We start from the raw sequence: 20,566 nt of genomic DNA on the forward strand, positions 1-20,566 counted from the left end.
ATGTGGACATATACAAATACACAAAAGTCCTGAAAAAAATAATGTCTTGCCCCAGAATTCAAATTACACTAGAAGTATTATGGATGGAAGAAATATTAATAACTGAAGCCATTAATCAGGAAAATTTGGGATTGGAAGATGGGGAAGGGCAGCTGGGCCTGGAAGTTTAGAAAGCATTTGGACTACCTGAGTAAGAGAATTGTTAAGATGAATAGGTGCATTGCCAGTTCTGTAGGGAAACATATGCAAAATCATCACAGAAAAACAGGAAACTCCAGTGTTTGAATACTAGAAAGTAGCAAATTAATTAATATTTTCCAAGAACATGGTTAATGCTTTAGTGGTAATTTGGAAACAACACCCAGCAGGAGTATTTAGAAGTGTAAATTGAGTACACATGTATCACTAAAATATTCTGAGTATAACAGCATTTTTTTCATTTAAGTTCTAATTGCATCAAAACCTATTTAATATTAATGAAAACATTTAAAGTTATGTTTTTCTCTTCTCCTTGTTTGCTATAGTACAACAAAATAAATGAGTTTGCTAGTGCTACATTTGAGTGCTTTGAAGAAACTGATATTATCTAGTACCAGCTAATAAAACAGTAACTGCACATAGAGTATAAATAACAAGATAAGTATTATGTTGCCATAATGCATAAGTAAAGACTCCATTTTCTGACCATTTTCCACACAGACCATTTGCCTAATGAAATCAGCCTTCCTTCCTCTTCCAAGTGCTGCTTTGTATTGCCACAGTTGGATGAAAATAGCCTTTTCACTGCCTGAAACCACTCTCTCTCATTACCACAACAGTCAAGCACAGTGCAGATTCAGTCATACAGCCAGCCTGATGTTGAAATAAAAAAATCCCATTTGATTCTCTGAGTGAAAGGTTCCACAATGGAATTTTGTGCAGTAGGCAAAATGGTATTAAACCCATACGATGAATTCAACGGGGACATTCAATGGGCAGTTTGCTTGCGTGCACCCACTGAAGGCAACAAGGCTCCAAGACACAAACAAGCTCAGGGGAAACATTACAGCACAAATTTTGCCCACAATCTCACTGGTGGTAAGTGTATAACTACTGGGGACTCCCTACATTAAGATGGAGGGGCTACATTGTGATCTTTTGGGGCATCTGCAATCTGAAACCAATGGCATCACGGCAATTTAATACAGACTAATAAATACCTTTGATTCTAATATTAGTATCTGACAGTCCATGTGCAAAATTACAAAGACTTTCTCAAGTGTTTTTATGGATTTATTTTCTTTCTTAAATTTAAAATTAACAAACCTTCCCAGTCAGCTTTGAAAGATCATCTCCACCCATGATCTGCATATCTTGCATAGACTGATCATTCTGAAAGAAGAAAGATCAAACTTTGAAATTGGTTACAACTGTATAAAATAACAATACAAACATGTTAACTTTTTTCTTCAATCTTTCACAGTCTTCGTTACTTATATTTTCTAATGCTTGTTAATATTGATGTACAACAAAACCACACTCTCACTTGGTCCTGTGGCTTCTATCATCTCCTGGTTGTATTTAAGCTAATATCAATCTCTAGGGTTTAATGAATTAGAAAAAAGTTGCATTTTTCTCTTTAAAATAATGGTCCCTTGCTTGCTATTTCTTAACATGTCAAGTGTTGAGTAACATATTTGTCCCTTTCACAACGGGAAGACAGGAGCATCTCAACACTTGACCAAACACCTGTAAGCACATTCTCTTTTTGAAACAGTCTTTAGAAACACATGCAAAATGTGCTTACATCTATCACTCACAGAGAGAACTAGGCTATTTTTGAAGGAATTAATTCTATTTTTTTCAAGGGAAAAAAAGTTTTGCAAAATTTATCACTTGTTATTAAAAATAGTTTCAGTGTGCCTTATAGTATCCAGGGCTTTGTTTTTGCAACTGACTCAAAGATAAAATTCTTGAAATCAAGTACATAAAATAGAATACTACTAATCAGGTTGAACTACATGCAACAGAATAATATGCTTTGATTTGCCTATTAAAAAAGGAATTTTTAAAAAAACAGTAAAAATTCTTTTTTGATAGATTTGTTTTACAGACATTTCTAGTTGAAATTCATTCTGATGGAAAATTCTCAACCAACTCTAGGTCAAATTCATTATCAGCAGAACACAAACTTAATATCACATAAGGGAGACACACAGAAGCCCTACCTTTAAGGGAAGACAGAAGAGGCCCTAAAGAAGATGGCAAATTAAAAAATATACAGTCGTGGCCAGGCTATATGAACTTTTCAGAAAAAGCAAAAGTAAGTATAGTTAATGTGGGGGTTTTGCCAAATTGCTGCATGTGCTAATCTAATCTCCCTACCCAAAGAAAGACCACGTTAGTCCAATTTCAATAATAGCTGCAGTACCACAATGTGACACTGTAGTTTATTGGTAAGACCAGGAAGCTTCATCATTACACAATGATGTAAGCACAATACTTGAATACTTTGCCTTTATTTCATAAATCCAGTGCTCTGCAGTCAAATGTTTTTCCACAGATAAACAGTGGGACATAAGGACTTTTAAGGCAGGTGAGGATCTACTGGGCTAAGGGGTTTATAGCTCTTCTTCTTCCCCTCAATAAACAGGATGAGCAGAGACAGCACCCTGGCACTGCCGTGCAGCACAGTCACACTGCAGGAAACCACACCTGCCCACACTCACAGCCCAGGTGGCACAAGTCCAGGGACTTCCAAGGCACCTTTGCAGCCACTGGATCAGAAGCCATCTGACAACCCCAGGAACAATTCGTAGTCTGCATGGGAATGGATTGCCTAAATTAATACAGCCTTCCTGAGCAGCTGAAAGTAAAGGTTGTAGAATTGCCCAGAATTGCACTGCAGTCCCACCAGAAGTCTCTCCCGCTTTTACTCAGATTCCACTCTCCAAAAAACTCTCACGCACAGCTTTGTAAAAGGTCCTAAGCAGTCACTGCCTTAAAAGACAGTTTTTAGACCTGCCTTCACTTTTTCTGCACCGGATCTGGGAGCTTTAGATAAATTTCATGCTGCTCTGATCTGTTTCCTGGGAAACAGAGCTAGAGCAGCAATGAAGGTTACATCCCATACATTTTCTAATATAAATTTCAATATTTCTTTTACTTCCGTAAAGAAAACCAGAAAAAAACCACCCCCAAACAACAACAAAGCAATGAACCGATGTCTTCAGAAGATTATTTTAAAACTAAACAAAAAGTGTAGATTGAGAAGATTTAAAGTTCAGGCTTAAAAGCACAAGTTTTATGTTGTAAAGCAAGACAGGTCACTCTTCAAAAGTCAAGACTATTATAAGACTATAAAAAGCAGATTGTTTCTAATATCTACCACAGCATGTGTAACCAAGGCACTGACAAAATATTTTTTCATTTCCAAATGAGAAAGTGTGGAATTTCATTACAACCAGCACACAAGAATTACTGAAGAGGCAGTTTGCCCTTAGTCGCTAGTTGAAAAAGAGAGAGGGAAAAAAAAGATAACAGTGAGGTGCAATGATTAATGAATTTATTTATTTTTAACTAAAAAAAATATCTCTTTCAGCAGTTGTCACAGCAGCACTGTTTCCTTTGCACTTGGTATTTCTGGCTTCAGCTGAAAGGAAGATGCTGAAAAAGCATCTTCATTGCTGGCAAGCAGCTAAGCAAACACAAAAGCCATTGAGAGCAGGGGGATCACAGCATCCCGTCAACCTCAGCGTTCACGCATTGGCTGTCGTGACACAACTGCACAAAATCATGAAAATCCTCAGCTGAGTATTCACTGTGCCTAAAAACATACAGTTTTCTATATGGTTTCTATATGGTTTTTTTCTATATGCAGCTCAGAACCTCCAACCAAGGTGTTTTAAAAAAATTTAAAGAAATTCCTTGAATCACACTGTAGGCAATTCTCTTGCCAAAAAAAAAATAATCAGATAATTAATTTTAATGCCATTTGTAACTATCTACATTCATCACTTAACTCATGTTGTAAAATACATACCTGTCAAACAGCAAGACTCAACACCACAGTGTCACATTACCGTGATCATAATGTTCACATCGATAATTTGCACATTATGGTTGCCATAGGAACCTCCCAGTGCATTTTTCTGAGTTCTCAGTTTATAATCTCAAAATAACACTGCACTAAATGTTAAGTATAAAGTACAATGAATGTCAGGAAAGAAAAAAAACCTGTTTCATTCAGTACCAATTACTGTCAATTCAGAACTGTTTGTTTAATTTTCATGGTCTCAAGTCATTCAGAGCTGCTTTTTTCTTTAGGAGTTGTTCCAAATGATTGAGTCTTTACAATTTCTTACAAATGCAGAAATATGAATTGAAGCTTCACTTTCTGTCACCCAGGGTTCCTCAAAACTTGCTTTCTAACATCCCTAGACCCTATCAATTAATTTTTTTTGGTGTTAAATATTTGACACTAAATATATTGTCCCAGACAGACACAGATCTAAATCACACAATGTTTTGGTTCATGCAGCACAAAATTTATTGCAGCTGTTTCTGACAAGACATGATGCATTGTATTACATCCCTACACCTCATCCCAAGCTATATTTAATCCTACATTTCTGATTTTTTTCTGTGCTTAATAAACCTGTATTTTCCAGGATAAATCTCGGTTTCTTTGGTTGTATTTGCTGTGTTGTGCTTTTTCACCTGTTCATCTTTGTTTTATAATTTTATTTCATTCAGACCTTGTCCATATACATCTTCAGATCCTATGAATACTTGATGAATGAAAACAAGAATGTTATTTCCTCCTCCATTTTTCATGGCATACAAGGTAAAACCTTTGCTTTCTATGTAGATTCAAAGTATAGATATTTAAATTCCATCTATACTAAGTCATGTCTTTTGAACTGGGTGGGGCACAGGATTATTACATCTCTTTTACATCTCCTGAGATCAACACTTGGACATAGTTCAAGTTACAAGTGAAATGAGTTGGGTGGTCTCAGGAAAATTCATTATAAACAGCATTGCTCATCTGAAAATTGCACCAAACTGTGAACATCTGTTACTCTTCTAAAGAAACAGAATCTGGAGTACATTAATACTGGGCCCACTGAAACAAAGATTCTTTAATCATGGCAAAAAAGTAGCTCTAACAGAACAGTTTAAATGCATAACTAAATTATGAATTATGGACACAAGGTTATTATTATGTATCTAATTACTACAGTCCGCAAAGTTTGTATGGAATTTCTTTAAAAAATGTGGTTACCTTTTTCTCTGAGAATTCATCGGGGAAGCTCGTAACAAAGAAAGATGTGACCATCAGGCCTGCTCTGCTTTGCTTTCTACCCCTTGGGTGATACTGCAAATCCCCCAACCTGAGGATTCACATGAGGAAAGCTCTTTCACTTGGCACCATCATCCCATCTCCTACAACTGAGTTTTCCAGGAAGGTTACTTAGAAGTATCATATACTTGAATTAATACTATTTTGGGTTTCTTCTCTACAGAACAACAACAAAGAACAAGAGACCTTAAGGGTGCAGAACATGAGCTGCCACAGTTTTCATGCCAGACAACTGGAAGGACTATCCAGGCTTAAGTAGCAACATTCAGAGGGCAACTAGTAAGTACTGTTAAGCTGGAGACTTGTGCAAATGAGTGGGAATGATACAGATCACTTCCCAGTAAAGACTGGAAAGTTTGCCTTCCCTTCCCCAGAATCACATGTATACTAAAGGGCAGACTGCAACCTCCAGGGTACACCCACATTCAAAATACTCAAGTGCCAGGTCACTGATATATTTTTCAGAGGTGCTTTGAACACCTCGCAAACAATCCAACAATGCTGAGCCAACTGGAAGTCAAGTACAGTAAACTGGCATACACTCCCTGCCAGGACATCCCCTTTCCCACAGGGACAGTAAAGGTACATTTGCACCGAAGCACTGACAGCTTTGTGTATCTCTGCCAGCTTTAAAGGTGCCTTCCTGAGCTGACCACACCACTGACTGTGCTGCACTGAGAAAGCCCTATTGCTATTGCCAGGACAACCTACGACAGTAGATTTTAAACTGGTGTAGGTGTACATCTATCAGAGTTCTAATTGCCACCATGTAAGACATACTTTACTTCTCTAGGGTTAGATCTACAATATAACTAATTTAAATATTCACTTATATTTTATTATTTTTCTTCCTTGTTGTTATTCCTTAACTAAAAGCTCCATCACTCAGGTTTGAAAGTGCTTCAAATGCAGGCTAGTCTATCCAGTTCCAGGGAAGGCCAGAGTTCTGCAATGAGGAAGTTGGCTTTGGACAGAGAAAGGCAAACAGTGAACTTACTGACAGCAAGGTACTCCTTATCAGCTGACTTACAGTAACACCTGGGTATGTTTCTTCCCTACTGTAAAAGCAAGGCAGGTCATTCAGCTTAAACAATTCTCTAGGCAACAATGAGTTATTAAACTGAATAAATGGAATTGTTTGCAATCATCTGTTCAGACATTCAGTAATTTCTTGTGTACTAGGACTCCTCTGTATTTAATTCAAAGAAGGTAAGGTATCTTATAAAAGGGCCAAACTGTCATAAATTGAAGCAGAATTCAAACCAGTTAACCTGGCTAATAAGGATTATAGACAATAAATTATTTTGTATTTTTATTTCTGGTTTAGCAATTCAGTTTTATGTAATTGCTTGGTATTGATTAAATGTGTTATTTTGTTTAAGAATGATGCAGTAAGATTGCAGCACCACATATAACCACATGGCACAAACAGCACCTGTAAGCTTGAACTGAAATCAAGAACATATGATACCAATTGTTTTGAATTGTACATATATCAGAAACACAATGTATCCTAAAAACTCAGGTTAATTTCCACAGAATGTAGTCTGAGATTTCCTTGTACTCTAACTTACTTTTATTCTGTAAGATAATATTTAAAACATAGAAACAAAATCTGTGTATGTTCCAGGATGAGAAGAGGTACTAACAGTTTCACAGGGCTCTTCAGTTGTGTGAGGCAAAGTTCAGATCACATAATTTGTCTCCAGAGATGGGAGGCAAATAAATTTAAAACTTACAGGTAAAAGAAAAATTTAGCAAGCATACCCTCCAGAATCGCCATAATCCTACTCAGGTACTCCTTTTGGAATGCCAGGAGGCATTGCTAAGAGTGTCCACATTTTGTGATAATAATGTAATATAAGCCCTCTTGGAATAGGAGATTTGGTCTGCTTTTCTTCCTCAGCTCCATAAGCCAAAGGGTGTAGGGAAAATCTTCCTCCTGTTACTATTCCCTGGTAATGCAAAAATCATAAAGGTCATCATGCTGCTATAGCCAACTATACCGGACTCAGCTGGGGAAACATCAGTTTGGATGCAAGTCCACAATAACTGGAGTATGTCTTTTATCCAATTATTGTTTAACATTAAGTGTACAAGCATTACTGCAGGGGAACTAGAAGTCATATTTCCCAGCTTCAACAGAGGGTCTCAGCATGCCAGCTGGGACACTACTAGATCCATATGTACTGTCTTACCCCAATTTTTTAACTGTGTTGTAAATTAATGATTAAAGTAAATGAACACTGAAAAATCATATAGCGAATTTGTAGCTCTGTACTGAAGCCCCATCCCCTCGGGCATTCTGCAAGCACAAGAGAAACAGCTTTCTCTAGACTATGCATGAAGTACTAACCTTCTGACCCTGACTATCATTAGTTCCTAGGATTTGGTGATAAAAGGGAGATAGGAGAAGAACTTTGAAATTTGTCAAATAGCCACAGGCTGAGAAAACAGATAGGTGTAAGCAAATTCACAGAAGATGAGACTGATAAAAGCCTCAAATGCTTAGTCCTTTCCAGCAATCTGGAGTCTAGTGTGTCATTGAACCTCACAACTCAGTAGCACTCTCCTTCATAACACTGTGTTTAGTCCCTTGGCTAGTGACAACTGGGAAACTTTTAATAGCACACATACTCTGTGAATTTTCTTGAAAGGTTATGTTACAGTATCCCTTCTTTATTTAAATATTCTAATTTCTGTCTATCAAATGAGGAGGGAAAAAAATTTTGTATCTCTCATGCAGATAATCATGCAGTAATAGAGGAGTTCCTGTTATTGCCATATTCCTTTAAAGTAACCTTTTTGGTTCATGCCTTACAGCCTCCCGGGGTGTGGCACTGCAGGAACATCACACATGCTACGATCTGTTTTAAGAAACAGCATTTAAGAGATGCCAGTAAAGGAGAGTCATGGAATTCCTTGAGAAAATTAGAACCCTCTGGCTTCTTTTAATTAATTTTGCCCCATTTCAGATCTTTATATAAAACCCCCACATACTAAATGGTATTACTAGCATCTAAATAAGTAATCAAGGTGATATTTTTCCAATGCATAAAAATGTCACAGCACTTTCAAACTTATCAGATCTTACCTGAACAACAGGATTAGCAACCATTATGTTCTGGAACTTTTTTATATGTAAGATCCTATCTCCCTGTTACTGTAAAAATCTGTGAAGCAGACTGAAAATACAGACTATAGTCTCTCCTAATGAGGACATATAGTATTGCTGAAAATACCATAATTTAGTAGTAGCTTGTGTATTTTTGGCAGAACATGAAACAAAGTATTTTACTAAAACTAAACTTCAATTTTTTAGGCTTTGTAACAAACCACTGCTTTACAACAAATCCAGGGGAACTTTAGAATTTAATTCTTTGAAAAGATGACCTCTTGGATGCCATTAATGAAATCCCTTGATGCTTTGAATCTGTTCTAAAACTGACCGATTTTAAAAACATTCACAGTCTTAAATGTTAAGATGTTCCAGGAATCTGGACTGCTTAAAAATACCAAAGATTTAAGCTCACCAAAAAGAATATTAAAAGCCTTAAGAAAAATGAACTTCTTCAGATCTAAAACTCCATTTATACACAGTAGCTATACCCTATGTAATATATTGTAATCCAAGACATTTATTTCAAATTGGAAGACATTTTTCAAAAGAAAACATTACAGCTCGTTAGAAAAATGTGACCCTTGGGGAGCAAAATTTCTCAAAGAAGATTAGAAAATACCTCTGTGGAGTTTGCATTAGATCTGAAGTCCAGAAGGAGAGTGTGGCAACACAGGAAAACCAATTTTTTTCAGTTAGAAAAGAATAATTCCACAGATAAAAATCATGTATCAGTATAAAGGAAGGTAATACCTAAGCAGGAAACAATAGAAAAAAAATTAAAAGTATCTTGACAAGGCAAGTAGTTACTTGCTTTAATATGCCTCACAAATGCCTTAAAACAATATTATGATATTGCTGGAGACCTGTAGGACAGCTCAGTACCACTGTGCCTTCACTGCCACATCTGCTCTCGTTCTGTCCCCATGGCAATCGGGCCACTTCCTACTCAGTTCTCCCCCGGCTGAGTTGTTTCGTTCCCCCAAATCTTTTATATGTGAGTCACTGAAACACTTACTCATACTTACAAAAAAAAATTACTAAGAATTCAGATGGTGCTAACATATTTAAGTGATGTGTAGGTGTGTTATCTGATGCATACAGTTACAGAGATCATCCCTCTATGAGTTTTACATTACAGATAAACTTGATAAACTGACTGTATGATAGGTTTATTATGACCTTTCCTGAACTGTGCCCACAAATTAACACCTACTTACATTATTCGTAACACTCCAAGCCCCTAAGCAGTGTCCAACAGGAAAAGACTGTATGTTTTAATTAAAATAATTTAAATCAGAAAGACTTTCTTCCTCCTTATGCTCAAGACAGCCTTGAGTGAGTGATGAATTAAAGCTCTCATATCTCACAACTTTGCCATGGCCTTAAATGGAAGCTGTAGGTGCCTCGGAAGGAGAGCATATGCCTCCAGACCTAAGAAGTTTCACCACACTGATTTTTTAAGTTCACATTTTATTCCATATAGTACGGCCTTCTTCAGTTTATCTTAGAACACTATGAAAACTAGGTTGTTTCACAAAAATAACTAGGGTTGAAATAGCCACGCTTCTGATACCTTTTAGAAGCATGAGATAAAGAAGAGGGTGAGTCTGAGGCTCGTGTACTTGGTAGCAAGGATCCCTTGGCTATGGACAGACTTCTTTTTCCAGCAAGAGCTGTCCTGAGTAAAGAAGTTACTGCCCACAGGCTGTCCCCAGCCCCTCCCTCTGGCAGGGGCTGCTGGCAGGCTGAGATGCATGTGTGCATCTGGGTCACTAAAAATGAATCCAGCAAGCTCAAGCCGTTCAGATAGAAAGTCTCTCATAACTGGTCTCATCCAGGTTGAAACAGGTTAGGAAGTGCTCAGAACACCAGCTGAGCTGGCAAGTTGGGAGGGCACTGTTGGGACGGCACTGCAGTCCCTGGGGAATGAACTGGAAATGGTAATTGTTCCAGCTGATGCAATCAGAGAAGAGACCCATCTCCAGTGTCTCAGTTTTTACACCAAGCCCTGAACCATCTGTACCTGATGCAGATTAATCTGGCAGGAGAGTTTATGAGAGTTTACTCTCAAAGTGCCTAAACTATGCTGCAACTCTAATAAGACCACGCACAGTTCCACCCATGAGACTGCCATTCTCCTCCTTATATTTTTGTAAATTTCTTAAAGGGTTCATCAGCTTGCTACAAGAATAAGCTTTTGGGACAACTTCCACCACTAACACATTTTCAGCTATTTCTCTGAAAAGCTTTAGTGTCTCTGAGGCTGATATTTTGCAGTAAGACACTGCTGCATGTAGAAGTGGGGTTTTTTTGTTTCTTTCTTGAAAAACATTCTATTTTCAAACAAGTCTTACCGCTTGGAAAATAAGCATTTGGACACAGTTTGGAGAACTGTCAACTGTAGCATCTCCAAACATTCAAATCACAAAAAATATGGTTTGTTTCCACCGTTCCTCACCTTCTTAACCATCACAGGTCTTACTAAGTTTCAGAAAATAACTGAAGCATCAGACATACAGAGATACATCAATATCTGCTTAAGACTCTGGAGTATCTTTGGCTTGGAGCTGTAAAGGACCTTTTACTCACTCATTTTAGCAGGTTTGAGTATTTCCCAGAGCTTTTCTTCAGAAATATACTACTACTTTAGGATGAAAATTCCATTTTATCCATTCATAAACACGGAAAGTGCACAAAGAAAAAATCCCTTTGGCAATTCTAGGAACAGATTTCTAGTCTCAAATCTCTTATCTTTAGTTTGCCTATAAGACATTTCTCTGGCAGCACCACTGACAATCTCAGAACAGCAACAACTTCAAGGTCTAGATCCTTTACACTGGTAGCTTCTGTGGACTAAGTTAATGTCATATTTTTGCTGCCCATTAGCATCTGAAAGTATATTGTGTTGCAAAATTCTCTGTACAGTTATTTACTGTCTACAGTGCTGACTGCAAGACATGCATCTGAAAAATGTTAAGAGTATATTTTAGGTTTTAAATGTCTAGTACATGTACAGCCTCTTTCCAAATCAAATAAATAATAAATTATTCATTTCCAAATTAAACCACATTTTGCCTACACTGAAGTTATTTATCTGCATGTCAAATTGATAATTCACACATAATTTGGAGTTCAGTCCCATGAAATTATTGCAGAATTTGGCTTTAAAGTTGACAGGAATTAATTCAACCGGATAGGCTCCAATTTGTAAGTCTTCCATGGCTACTCAGCACCAAGATGATGATCTGGTCATCAGCTAAACTGTGTACATGATGCAAAATAAAGGGAACTCACAACTTGCCCAAGAGAAAATCTGTACGAAGAAAACTAATGTGCATTCTCTTTCATCTCAGGATGTACATTTTTCTCAGGAGATGATAAATTGTGTTTTCATGACACAGGAATGGGAATGAACAATCATTGTAACACTGATGTAGAGTCTGGGCATAGACATGAATCACTAAATGCAAGCAGGACACTTAGCTGTTTCTTTTGCGTTGTTAAATTAATAAAACCATTTTGAGGTTACTTTTTTAGGGTCAGGATTTCAACATATTGTTTTCAGATGAAAAGTTCATACAGGTCTTAAAAAAATCAAGTTTCATACAGTAAAATTATGCTGAATAAGAATAGGTTATTATGCAATGTAGGAATGTACATTTTACACCACTCTCTAAATATAGTCTGATGCCTCATGCTGTTGTGCCTTTTAGGAATTAAGTATTTAGTAATGGTGTATGAGAAGGAAACCTATATGGCAGAAAAATAAATTTACCAAGCTTTCAACTTACTCATTATAAAATCCCTGTTTCCTTACTCCTTCAGTAGAGAGATTAAGCAAAACTATTTACTGACATGGTTTTGTATAGCAAAAACATTCAGATTTCTACTAAACAATGCTTGTTTTGTTGCTTGTTTTCAGATTTTTGCAGCACTAATGGTCCTGTTTATGCCAAGACTAATAACCAACAGTTATAAATATGTTTCGAAGGACTGGAGGCTGAAGAGGAAACAGATCATATCAATGGATTTGTTTGTGAGCAGAATTCAATGCAACCATTGTGCATGGATTACAATTCAGAGGTCATATATTTACATTTTTTTTATTAATTATGTTCTGGAAACCATAAATAATGTACTTATTTTAAAGAATTACACGAATTGACCAAATCCACATAATCCTCTAGAAGTTTCCTCCAAGTAACTAGCAAGCAACATTCTCTTAAGTTCATACATATTTGGGGCATCTACCACCTCTCTGGGCAACCTGTTCCAGTGCCTTACCAACTTCATCATAAAAAGTTATTCTTTATATCTAGTTCAAACCTACCCTCTTTCAGTTTAAAGCCATTCTCCCTTGTCCTATCATTCCATGCCCACGTAAATGTCCCTCTCCACCTTTCTTGTAGGCCCCTTAGGTACTGGAAGACTGCTCCAAGGTCTCCCCAGAGCTGTGATCATCTTCATAGCCCTCCTCTGGATTTCCTCCAACAGATACATGTCTTTCCTGTACTAAGGACTCCAGAGTTGCATGCAGTACTCCAGATGGGGTCCCAAAGTTATTCAAAAGAACAGAGTTTGTTATAACAATGTTATTTCAAAATAACAGAGATGGCTGGTCTTCTGCCACTTTAGTCTGCATCTATAACCAAAGACATCACAAAAGACTTCAGGAAAAGTATCAGTCTCATTCCCACTTTACCTCTCCATGGTTTTCAGTGAAAAAAGGTTATGCTACAAAGATTCACTTGCCCTTCCCCAAGATGTGAGCTTTACTATCACACCTACTTTATAAAATACAGTAATTAAGAGAATTTGATAGATATCTATGGATAACAATATGGGAATACTAAACATTTCACACGAACAGGAGCAATGCATGGTCTGCCTGTTTGTCCTCTCTTCCACCAGTCCCCACCACCAGTTTCAACAACAACTCTTACAGTGATTCTTTCAATTTTTCGCTTCCATCATCTGTCCACTAAAGAAGCTTTAATTCACAGGCATTTACTTTCTCTTCTATTGAGAGGTTGCTGAGAACTTCTCAAAAAGTCTACAGACTCTGTGTACTTCCTCTACTCCCTCACCTGATTTTTTCAGTTCCATCTCAAAACTGAGGTTTGACTTAAAGATCATATTTGGCATAGCCAAGGAACAGGATTAAGTGATATTGTTGCATCTCTTAGTAGGGGATTAGACTTGATAAACCAGAATATCCTCCTCTGTCTCAAGCTGTAATTCAACCTTTACCTTTATTGACCTGTCCTAAATTGTCTCTTCCACACTGAGCAAAGAGAAGCTCTAATTATTGTTTATGAACAGGCTACTCTTCTGCTACAGTTCTCATAGTATCACAAATGTATTACAGAATTTCTGGATCCGTGTTTCTTACCTCTCCTGCTGGTGTCATATTCTCCTTAGATGACATTCCCAAACTCAACTTCTTCCTCTACTACTTTTCATCCTTGACTTCAACCTACCATGCTTCTGAAAATAATTTTTACTTCTTCTACCAATCTGAAACCCTCACTCCTTTTTAACTTCAGAACTCTGATTCCCCATGGAAGAACAATCACTGAGAAAAAAATTCATTATGGTGAAAACTGAATATTGTAAATTTTATTTTTTATCCAGTTTTAAACTCAAAAATCTCTACAGTCAATTCCACTGCTCCTTGATATCTAAAAAGCTGCCAAATTCTATCAGTTCTTACGTCAGTGTTTCCAGAACACAACAGTTTTCCCTAAAACTTGGCATGCATCTTTCCATACATTCACCATATTTCACATGACGACTATTCTAGTGCTTTTTTGTCTACCCACTATACTTCTTCCCTCACTACTCTTGAGTTCATTCAAAACATGGTATGTTTTCTCTTCTCTGCCTCTTCAAACTCAGAACTGCTGCTCCTCATTCCATTTCCATCACTGGATTTTATTTTCTTCTGCATCTACTTCCTGAATCTTATCCTTCAGTCTACATGATGCTTCCTATCTGTTTACTTCTGAAGCCATATTTTCCAACTCCCACTTTGGTGCTTTCTTCTAATCTGCCCCTTGTAAAATACAGGAAAGTTTCTCACAAAAACGTTCAGGCACATATGACAATACTTTGCAAACCAGATAAGACCATCTTGGTTGTGGAAGTACAAGTCACTCATTAATATCCAGAGAATCTAAAGGTACCTTGCTTGCTTTTTTTTTTTTTTAATCAATTCATTTGCATGAAGAAGTCAAACAAAGAAGATACATGTCCAGGTTTCAGCTGCTTAATAAGAAAGCAGATCCTAACATACTGATTAAGTATAAATGCTAAAGTCTAAATTCTGGAATATTTTGACAAGTTTGAAAAACAAAGAGCCATACAAAGCCGGTCATATTTACAATCTCCTTTTCCTGTAATCATGTCTGTATGCAAAACATCAAAGTACAATATTTTTCACTGACACTTTGTAATTAAGATGTACTTTCACTGATGCCAAGATCTGACTCTGGGTCACAATTAAAGCCCATTTTTGCTATATGATTAAACCAAGAAATCCCACTTTAAATTACAACCCCTAAAAATCAACTAACCTTTCAGTATTGAAGTTGGAATGAGACAATTTAAAAATCCCATGAGTTTGAGCTGAAATTAGTTGTTGGATTTAAACAGCTGGAGGGGGGAAGGAAGACATATCTGAAGGAAGTATATTGAGAGTAGCAGGACTCCCTTTAGGAAAGAAACAGAGAACAGTTAGTAAAAGGAAGCAGGATAAATAATGTGAGAAGAACAGTGCCTATAAAATGAAAAAGGGATAAAAAGAGAGAGCAGTAATAAGTCTTACTAGAAAGTGGAACAGAAAAGGCAAAAGGAAGCAAAGGAGTGGAACTGGTGATGCTCCAAGTCTTCAAGCAGAGTCTTACCTCCAAAACTGTAATTATTGCCTCTGATTAAAGTGTAAAACACTGTGAGAGATATGTTATTACAGAACAAACTAACACGGGAGATTTGGGAGTTTCATATAAGGCTGGAATAAAGAGTCACTCAGACTAGTTACAGGGAGTTCCTCAAGTGTTCTGATCCCAGCTACGTTGACAAGGGAACATTCTCTAAAATCTGTAATTGCACACAACAATAACTCAAGATGCAAAGGATGGCAGGTAGTGATACCAGTACTTTACTCAGCATTACATTTCTGCATATCTCATGGAACAACTCTACCAATCCTACTGTCATTTCAGACTTATACTGCAGTATCAATCAGCTTCTCAAGATCAGACACACATCACGCACTGTTCCAAGCACTAAATTAGGGACACTTCAGACTCTAAATACATGACACCTGCTTGGAAGCATGTATAAGAAAAAAGGGTTTATTTTCTAAACACTAGATGCAAGCAGTATTTCTGGGGAAGGCGCTACCTTTCTGATAAAGCATGAGACTAAGATCTGAAACATGCACAGCCACTAAGTGCTAGGATCATCTAGGACTCAATATTGATAATATCATCCTTGCATAACAAAATTTGTATGCAGTTTAAGCTTGATATAACATACTTTTATTTCCTAAGCTAAAGATGTGAAGATTTCCACACTTCTGCAGTATACATCTCGTGTCACTCATTGGTTATGAGTTAGTATGGTTAATAAGATTTGATTTGTCACCAAGGAAAGAGATGACCCTATAGGAAAAGCACAAGCATTATCTATATGCCAGATGTAAAATAAAACCCCATTTAAGTACTTCCACATATTTGACAAGGAGTATTCCTGAAGTGCTATCATAATTACAAAAAAAAAAATTGATTATAATTTCTATGTCCCATTATGTGAGACAAACATTATAATTTACTTTATTAATTAGTTCTGTAACACTGCTGAATACCTAGAAAATATATTAGTATTGCACATGCTCTCCATAGACCTAACTAATTCTTGAAAGAGGAGTCCCGGGACCAAAGCCTAACCAAATGGCTAGAAAAGGCTCTCATTCACTTTTCTTCCATAAGGGAAAAAATTCAGACTGGATATGTGAAAGTTAGGAAAAATTTATGGTCACCAGTGTCAGAGCAAAATGCCAACCAACGAGCCTCTGCCTGTGGAAAGGATGTAGAGTTATTTGTGGGAACTGCTGGACTCAGCAACTTGGATTTCTGCAAGACACTGTATTATCACTGCACTTATTTAGTGTACTTCCTCAGACATTTCTAGGACAACTTGCTTCTAGCAATGCTCCCTCACTATGGAATGTGCACTACAAGGTAGAATATGAATTTATAGCTTGTAACAATAAGAAATGTGTAATTACAGGTTCTAAAAAAAAGGCTGGTCATCTCAGTATCATATCTTCACTGACACAAATAAATTATTGCATAATTTCCTCTGAAGATAACAGGAGGTCTTGATGCTTACTTCAACACTGGATTTGATTCAATGGCTTGTTTCATCTTCTTATAGAACACTATCATCATCTGGTGGTATATTTTGCTACTATGTAAACTGCATGTTATGAAGATGAAAGCATTTCATTTACTTAGCATTAAACATTTAGAAGAAGACATAGATTTATCATCTTGCAGTTATGCCAAACTATGTGGGGGTGGAAAATGAAGTAACATGAAATTAACTTGACAGAACAGCTGAGGATTTTGAGAACAAACAACATGCTGACATTTAACATGAAGGAAATTTGAATAATTTTCTGTCCAGAAGTAAAGACAGACTAAACAAAACAATCCAGCCCAAAGATGTTCATATCCTCATTCATACTATCCATAAAGCATAAGGGATTTGAACAAATATTTTTAAAGAAAACCTCACAAGTTTTTCAAACAAAAACATTTTTCACATCGTTTTTCTTATAACTGAAAGGGGGGATCTCAGATACAAAAGTCCATTATTTATTATTACCTTCTATCATAATCTACATAAAAAAGGCGTTGACTTACGTGGTAACTTTTCAGGCGAACAAAATCGACTTTCATGGAGATGAACCTTTCTGAATTTCTGCTAAGATTTTTAATGTGCTCCACAAGATCAGCACAGAACTTGTAGCCACCTTTGAGGACACAGAGAACCACAATATCATTGTCTCCAATGTCTTGCACAATATCTTTGGCCAATCGTTCTGTCCTGGGCCAAAAACAAATTACAGATAAAATAACATTAGATGCGGATGCTCTAAGTTCATGGTAGGCTTTCCATGTGTTTACAAACACTACAGTGAGTATAAAGCTTGACTGACACTGTTTAAGTGTCTTGACTTCACAGAATCACAGAATCATTTAGGTTGGAAAAGACTTCCAAAATTATCAAATTCAACCTTTGATCACCACCTTGTCCACTAGACCATGGCACTAAGAGCCACATCCAGTTGTTTTGTGAACACCTCTAGGGATGGTGACTCCACCATCTTCCCGGGCAGTCCATTCCAATGCTTGACTGGGTTTGGATCCAGCTCACAGAAGGCAGTTAGAGAGTGATGGGTGCATGATGCAAAGCATGTGAATCAAACTGGTTAACCTTAAATGCACAAATTCCCCAGCTAAACAAAAGGGAGCAATCCATCTCAGCATATGTCGGACTCATAAGCATTTCAGAGACTTTGGAGAAAAGAATGTGAATTAGCCTTCCATTTTACCTCACAGGAAACATCAGTATAAAATATTCCTGAACAATCCCCTCACTTGTTATATTAGTTGCTGCACAAGAACAACAAATTAAGCGAAAGACAGGGAAGAAAATTATTGGAAATATTTCACACTGATTGGCTTTGGAAGATGCTACCTCCACAATTTTAATAAATATATACACAAACACTAGAAGGCAATAGAGCATCAATCAAAAGCTTATAAAGAGTGTACATTATCACTATTTCATACGAGCACGACTTCATCCAACAAAAATGAAGAGTGCAAAGAGCTTAAGCGACTTGTTCAAGGTCACACACGTGCAAATAATTGAGCTTATGCTCCAATGAACTCAGAACTGCAGGGTTCCCAAACCTGTCTTCTCTGACAATTCTGCATTGCAAACAGAATTTGGCAGATGATTGGCAACAAAAGATGCTCATTTCTGCCATAAAATGCTACATATATTTTCAAGATAAAAATAATAAATATGAATCTTACTAATAAGTATAAATAATAAATATTCACCCTAAGTAGCTTTGCTTTCTAAAGAACATCAAAGATGGCATTTCTAGACGTAAAATAGAGAACCAGGTAATTTCTAGATGTAAAGCAGGTATCAACAGAAAACTTAATGTCATTTGAAGTTTTGAGGAAAAACAGCTTAATGCATTATATTCCATAAACACTTATGCTGGAAAATTCTTTGATAGCTCTCTAAATTAGATTAGCAGTTTCAATAAGAGTGAACTTCTTGACAGGAAGAAATTTATTAAATAATCCTAAAATTTATCCCATGTCTTTCATTATTACATTTTTAAGGTTTTGTTGATTTTTTCTTTCTCCACTGACTCTAATATGGAAATCAATTTGCCACTACATAAAGGCATTGATTGAACTTTAGTGAAATCTGTGCATGTACTGGAATAGAATAAGCTCTAAATTAAAGATAATATACTAGTTATGAGCAAAGCTGTTGCTTCATTTTCACATCTTTGTATTTGTAATGCTCTAGTAAATTCCATATAGCAGTAATTAGTAAGTTTTTGAGAAACAGAAGATATCATTACATCATCTTGTTTTATCTCAAATATATAATTACTTTTATTGTTGTAAGAATGAGAATTAGTAAAAGACTTTCACTTACTTTACTGAAGATTAATAGTCTTTTATCATCTTTTATCAAGTCTGAGAATCATGTGGAAAACCTCTCCTTAAGAAGAAACATTTCTCTGATGATTTTCATTTTTTATATTGTTCCTCAGATTGTTTGAGGAGATGAAATTTCCAAGTATTCCAAAGTTCACTTTGTATTTTAAGTGTATGAACTCCAGCACAGACAAAAATATATTATTTTCAATTTCTAAATAAAAATATAGACCTTTTAAACTTATATTTAATTGCTACCAACTGACAAGAGAATTTTTTCAAGTGCTGAACCTTCTTCCTACATGAAAATCTTGCCTGATCACAGCATATTCAGTTCTGTGTCCTTTTCCATTAGAATAGAATCAGCCTTTTTTTGCTGGAGTAAGAAGTGGAGCTAATTCTCCTGGAGTACAAAAACAACACTGGACTTCAACGCTTACTTCAAAGAAATTTACATTTAATTCTATGAGAGCTAAAGTTGCAACATATTTATTTTAAAAAAAGAGGAATTAAAATTCAGTTGACTTGAACCAAAAAAGATTAGAAATTCAAGACAATGGTAACTGAACAGGCAATTAAAGAAAGCTTGTGTTCAAAAACAAATACAGGAGTAATAGCCATTCCTTTTGATGGATGTTTACAATCTTCTTTCAAGGAATTCCAACTCCTTGTATTTGCAACCAGCTGCTGAAATGTGGTAGGTAGAAAGCTGCAGGCTGAAAATGTCCCATGAAATTCCATTTAGATATTCCCAATAAATACACTGCTGAAAATTACCGTTTCCATTTTGTAACCTTTTCATAAGTTTTTTAACAGCACACCAAAATAGTAACTGAGCATGAACACTGAGCTGACCTACCACAAATATCAAAGCACATTAAAATGCCTACACTGAGTGCACATGGGAACTGCCACAAAGTAAGGAATGAGGGATGATCAAACTTTCCCACTGACACACTCCAAACTTGACATCTGGACCCGAACAGTCCACAACACTTTTTAGTTATGGTGGATGGCAGAAGTCAATGTGCAGTCAGGAACCATCAGGTTAATTTGCATTAATGATTCGTGCCAGGGAGTTGCCAAAGTTGCACATAATGGAATGTAGTTTTTTCTCCTTTTTCTGTTTTTTAATTAAAAACACAGGATGGTTAGAGTGCAAGTGGGACATTCAGATATATATATATGCAAAGATTTTACTTGCCCTTTCACCTTCAGTTCAGCTGTCTTTTCACCTACATCCAAAGTCCATTTCTCTATATGATAAGACTCTCTTTCTCTGTGGGACCCCCTGTCTCGTTCAATGCCCAAATCAGAAGTTAGGCAAAAGAAATTAGACAG

At 36.5% G+C, this 20,566-nt stretch overlaps 1 protein-coding gene across 4 annotated transcripts in view; it reads right to left on the reverse strand.

Annotated features, from left to right (window-relative positions):
* The window catches only part of PRTFDC1 (phosphoribosyl transferase domain containing 1), a 46,126-nt gene that overhangs the window by 20,235 nt on the left and 5,325 nt on the right, over positions 1 to 20,566 (reverse strand). For 2 of the 4 annotated variants that reach the window (XM_017817102.1, XM_017817101.1), the window contains exons 3-4: positions 17,396 to 17,579; positions 1,306 to 1,371 (exon numbers count right to left, since the gene is read on the reverse strand). In XM_017817102.1, the coding sequence (XP_017672591.1) occupies positions 1,306 to 1,371; positions 17,396 to 17,579 (250 nt within the window). The remainder of the gene's footprint in view (positions 1 to 1,305; positions 1,372 to 17,395; positions 17,580 to 20,566) is intronic. The other 2 variants (XM_017817104.1, XM_017817103.1) reach the window with 1 other exon arrangement.

Source organism: Lepidothrix coronata, unplaced genomic scaffold (genome assembly GCF_001604755.1).
Source record: "Lepidothrix coronata isolate B3197 unplaced genomic scaffold, Lepidothrix_coronata-1.0 Scaffold59, whole genome shotgun sequence".
Lineage (NCBI taxonomy): Eukaryota > Metazoa > Chordata > Aves > Passeriformes > Pipridae > Lepidothrix > Lepidothrix coronata.